The sequence below is a fragment of the Calypte anna genome, chromosome 2 (genome assembly GCF_003957555.1).
Source record: "Calypte anna isolate BGI_N300 chromosome 2, bCalAnn1_v1.p, whole genome shotgun sequence".
Taxonomy (NCBI): Eukaryota; Metazoa; Chordata; class Aves; order Apodiformes; family Trochilidae; genus Calypte; species Calypte anna.
Window position 1 is genome coordinate 1,191,100 of NC_044245.1, and position 5,460 is coordinate 1,196,559.

The 5,460-nt window shown below is 52.2% G+C and overlaps 1 protein-coding gene across 1 annotated transcript in view; it reads right to left on the reverse strand.

The window, feature by feature from the left end:
* Positions 1 to 453, reverse strand: part of NBEAL2 (neurobeachin like 2) — a 27,286-nt gene extending 26,833 nt beyond the window's left edge. Inside the window, exon 1 of the mRNA XM_030446489.1 lies at positions 423 to 453. Coding sequence (XP_030302349.1) covers positions 423 to 453 — 31 coding nt within the window. The remainder of the gene's footprint in view (positions 1 to 422) is intronic.
* Positions 454 to 5,460: the final 5,007 nt, after the last annotated feature.

The window sequence follows — 5,460 nt, forward strand, 5'->3', positions numbered from 1 at the left end:
GCCTGGTGGTTGCTGCCCTTGCTGGTGGTCTCAGCAGCTGCAGAGCTGGAGGCAGAACCAGCCCACAGGCAAAGCCCAGAGTGCTGCCCACATTTTGGGGCAGTCCCTGCAGCTCAGCCCTGTAATAATCCCCAACCTGAGGATTATTTCTTGAAGCACTCCATTTCCCCTCCCCACCTTGGGCTGTTGGTGGGTTTCAGCTGGAGGAAGCAGCCCTGCTACTGAGAGGCTTGGGGCGAGGGAGTGGTTTGCAGGGAAACTTCAGTTCCCAGGACCTCTCTTCTCCCAAATTCAGGGTAAACAGCAGCAGATTATCTAATTTTACTTTTTGTCACCAGAATTAGTGCACAGCAGTTCCCCCTTTTTCCAAGTTCAGCCACCCTAAGAGGGGGAACTAAGACAAAATCGAGGTAGCAGCTCACCAGCCTCCTCGACCTGCTTAAAAACACACATCCAAGAGAAAAAGGACATTCAAGGAGCAAAGCAAAAGCTAAGAATCCTCTCCAGCCTGATTTGTAATTCAAACATCTCCTGCAGAGCAGATCTTGCTCTCATTTGCCTTGCAAAGTTACACTTGGATCCCAACAAAACCTGCGGCTGTTGGGTAGGGCGGACGAGCTACAGACTCCTGCAGGAAGCTCCACCTGGAAAGCACACTTTTTCACCCCAAAAAGCTGCCTCCCCAGAGGCACCACACTCCCCTGATATTTCAGGAGAAGCCCTGTGTCATCATCAGTCAGCAAGACACTCAGAAATCTCAAAAGGTCAAACCCAGTCTGGGAGGCACCAAGAGGAGCATGGCCAGCAGGTCAGGAGAGGGGATTCTCCCCCTCTGCCAGACCCCACCTCAAATCCTGCTCCCAGCTCTGGTGTCCCCACCAGCAGAAGGACACAGAGCTGGTGGAACCAGTCCAGAGGAGGCCACAAAGATGCTCCAGGGAATGGAGCAGCTCTGCTCCCAGGAGAGGCTGAGGAGCTGGGATTGTTCAGCCTGGAGAAGAGAAGACTCCAGGGGGACCTTAGAGCTGCCCCCCAATCCCTGAAGGGAACCTCCAGGAAGGCTGCAGAGGGACTTTTCCTCAGAGTGTCCAGCCCTAGGAGAAGGGGAAATGGATTGAAAGTGCAGGAGAAGAGGTTCAGACCTGCTGAACACACTCCTCTTGGTGCAATCTAGGCTGGGGTTGACCTTCTGAGCTGCACGAGCACCCTGCCAGCTCATGCTGAGTTTCTCATCAACCCACACCCCCAAATCCTCCTTCTCTCTTCAGGGCTACTCTCAACACACTCAACTTCCCAGCCCAAAAGAGGAGAATTAAGCAATCACTTCTTAGGCCTCACATTCCCATTTGGATCCTACCTGGAGCAGCTCTGCTCCCAGGAGAGGCTGAGGAGCTGGGATTGTTCAGCCTGGAGAAGAGAAGACTCCAGGGGGACCTTAGAGCTGCCCCCCAATCCCTGAAGGGAACCTCCAGGGGGACTTTTCCTCAGAGTGTCCAGCCCTAGGAGAAGGGGAAATGGATTGAAAGTGCAGGAGAAGAGGTTCAGCCTGGAGCTGAGGAAGAAGTTCTTCAGCAGGAGGGTGCTGAGACTCTGGAACAGATTGCCCAGAGAAGCTGTGGCTGCCCCCTCCCTGGAGGTGTTCAAGGCCAGGTTGGATGAGGCTTGGAGCAACCTGGGCTGGAGGAGAGGTGTCCCTGGGCATGGCAGGAGCTTGGAGCAGAGGAGCTCTCAGCTCCCTGACAACCTCAGCTATTCCATGATTCTCTGAAGATCTGTGAGGAGTCTCCAGCATCACTACAAAGCTGACAGGAGAAGGGACCTCCTCTTCTTTCTTTCTTTCCTCCATATAATCTCAGTGAAGTTTGGAGAGCAGCACCCAGAGGCAGGGGAAGGCTTTTTGCTGAACCTGCTACAAGATGAGAGCTCACAAACAAGTGGAAAAAATGATTTTCCAACTCAAGAGTGATGATGTCAGAGACTTGGTAGGGAACCACAACCACCTCTGATGCACCCAAGGCTGCTCAGGAGTTAAGAAGCAATCCCCAACCTGAAATTCAGTCAGAGTAGAAATAGAGGGGGGTTTTTCAGAGATTTAGAGGACCAGTTCCAAAGTTTGGGAGCAGAAGTGCATCACTGATGGTCCCACCATGCCACCTCATTGCATGGTAAAGACAGCCCTGGTCTGATGCCCCTTGTCAGCACCACCCCAGGCTGCATCATATCAAGTGGCAGAGCTGGGAAGCAAGAGCTCTTCATTCATTATTCATCATTTCCAAGATCTCAAGCTCCTGTTTCAGCTTCACCCCACACCTTGAGCCTTTTCCAGCACAAAACCCAACCATGGTGCCTAGAAACAGAGTTCAGCCTTGGTGATGGTTCTCCAGAACCATTCCCAGCTCCAAAATCCTAAGAGCTGGGATTGGTTCTCAAGAAGGGATGCATTTGGTTTCCTGGGAGTTATTCCCCAAGAAGCAGTGAGGATTTAGCTCTCCTTTCTCAGCAGAGCACACGTGTTCATCTACAAGATCATCTCTGGTGCACCCCTCCCACAGAGGAGGTTTTTGGGCAGTAAAGGAATGAGAAAAAGGTCACGTCCCACATCTTCAAATCAAATTTCAACCCCCCCCATCACCTCCAAAGGAAACCTGAAGGTGTTTTTACCAGCAGGAAACCAACTGCACAGTCAGCTGGTCCTGCCAGGAGTGACAACCCTACCTCAGTTGGGTTTGTGCTCACATTTTCTGGTGATGAGGAGAGAGGTGGCTGTGGTTAAACAGCCACACGTGCCCCAGGGGCCTCCCTTCCTGGAAGAATAAAGCTCACTGCAAACCACACACATGCAGGGGGCAGAGATGGAGCAATGGCTGCTGAATTCCCCCCTCTCACTCTCACGAAACCTCCCCCAGGATGCTGCAAATCAGCCCCAGGCTTTTCCTCTTTTATCACCCTCGCTTATGCCATGAGATCAACTTCACACTTAGAAAAAAAAGAAATAAATATTAATCAATATGTTGCATGTTAGAAGGCCTAATGAGGAGAAGAAGAGGGTAGCACCTGAGCAGTATGTACAGGAGAGACAAGTGGGAATAAATAAATAATTACTTGTGCTTGATGGGCTCCTCTTCATCATCTTCTCTGAGCTTCTTGCTCTCACGTTCGCCGTTGTCCTTATTCTGAAAGAAGAAGTGGAGCTGTCAGGCCCTTGGAGAGCAAAGAGCAGCCCAAAAACCCTCCCAGAGGGCACAGGGTAAACAGGAATCCCCAGTTTGAAATTACTTTTAAATTATGATGCCTTTAAATTCAGCCTTTTTGCCTCTTTAGCATTCTGCTTGTGCAGACAAAGCAACCCGGGAGAAGGAAAATTTAATTTCCCTCTCAGCACTGAGATCCCCTTTATTCCTGGTAACTGCATCCATTCAGAGAGCCAACAGTGTGCTGCAATCAGTAACAGAGCTCCCCAACCTCATCCTGTGCTTGAATTAAACAGCAGAGTAAAAGGAGATGGGGATGCTGAGCAAAACAGCAGCAACCTCCATCACCCCGTCCCCAGGGCAGGGACTTGAAGGTAAATCCTGTGCTACCAGCTCCAGGAGAAAGGATGGATGTTAGTGAGTTGGCTGAAAGGAACTACAGGGAGGGAGAAGACAGAAGAAAAAGTGGAAGAAGTGAGGAAATCCCCATTTGGCATCATGAGGCAGAAGGGCACCTGCAAAAACCCAGAGAGCTCACATCTGCAGGACCCCCATGGGTCCCTTTTCTTCCTCCTAGATAATCATTATCGTGGAATCATGGAATGGTTTGGGTTGGAAGGGACCTGAGAGATAATTGAGTCCCAACCCCCCTGCCATGGTCAGGGACACCTCCCCAAGCCCAGGGTGCTCCAAGCCCCATCCAACCTTCAACACTGCCAGGGATGGGGCAGCCACAGCTTCCTTGGGCAACCTGGGCACCCAGGGCCTCACCACCCTCACCCCAAGGAATTCCCTCCTAATATCTCAACTCAATCTCTTCTCTTCCACTTTGAAACTCTTCCCCCTCATCCTATCACTCCAGGCCCTTGTAAATTGTCCCTCCTCAGCTTTTCTGGGGGCTCTTCAGGTACTGGCAGACTGCTAGAAGTTCTGCCCAGAGCCTCAGGTTTTTATCTAACACAGATGCTGAGGCCAATGTCTCACCAGCCTCAAATCCAAGAATTCCTTCCCCATCTCCAACCTCAATCTCCCCTTTCTCTCCAACTTTTAACCCATTTCCCTTCTCCTCTCCCTACCCCCCCGTGTCCAAAGCCCTCCCCCAGCTTTCTTGGAGCCCCTTCAGATATTGGAAGGTTGCTCTGAGCTCCCCTGGGAGCCTCCTCTTCTCCAGCCTCAACAACCCCAATCCCTCAGCCTGGCTTCCCAGGGAGGTGCTCAGCCCTCTGAGCATTTGAGTGGCTCTGCTCTGGACACCTTCCAGGAGCTCTGTGTCCTTCTGCTGTTGGGGACTCCAGACCTGGGCACAGAGCTCCAGGTGTTCTGGATGTTTCACCAGGTTGTGAAAGAAGCCAGCAGGAGACAAACATCCATCAGCACAGCACAGGGTGTGATTTCAGTGCCAGAAACACCATGCAGGGCCATAAATCAAGTTTCAGAGGGTGTTACTGCACTGCAGTGAGGTCACTTTGCATCATCCAGACCACCAACAGCTTATTAGTGGAGCCACCAATCACACTTATTGATCAGACAGGAGCAGATATGAAACACTCAGAATAATGAGCTTGGAAGGGGGCTGCTTGGTCCTCACCCCCCCCATGAACTGATTTCACTCAACCTCAGAACCACATTGGCTCTGTGGCTTTATTTTGGAGAGGGTATTGGTAGAGCCAAGGTGCTGAATGAAACCATTTCCTTGGAAGCTGCTGCTTTCCTGATCAAACTCCCCTGGCCACAACAACCCCATGGGGAGCTCCAGGCTGGGCACAGAGTGGCAGAAAGGGACCTGGGAGTCTGGATTGCCAGGAAGCTGAAGAGGAGCCAGCAGTGTGCCCAGGTGGCCAAGAAGGCCAATGGCATCCTGGGCTGGCTCAGGAACAGCGTGGCCAGCAGGTCCAGGGAAGGGATTCTGCCCCTGTGCTCAGCTCTGGGGAGGCCACAGCTTGAGTCCTGTGTCCAGTTCTGGGCCCCTCAGCTCAGGAAGGAGATTGAGGTGCTGGAGCAGGTCCAGAGAAGAGCAAGGAGGCTGTGAAGGGATCCAGCAGAATTCCTGTGAGGAAGGGCTGAGGGAGCTGGGGGTGTTGAGGCTGGAGAAGAGGAGGCTCAGGGGAGACCTCATCACTCTCTGCAACTCCCTGAAAGGAGGTTGGAGCCAGGGGGGGGTTGGGCTCTTTTCCCAGGCAACTCTCAGCAAGACAAGAGGGCAGGGTCTCAAGTTGTGCCAGGGGAGGTTTAGGTTGGAGATGAGAAAGAATTTCTTTCTGGAGAGGGT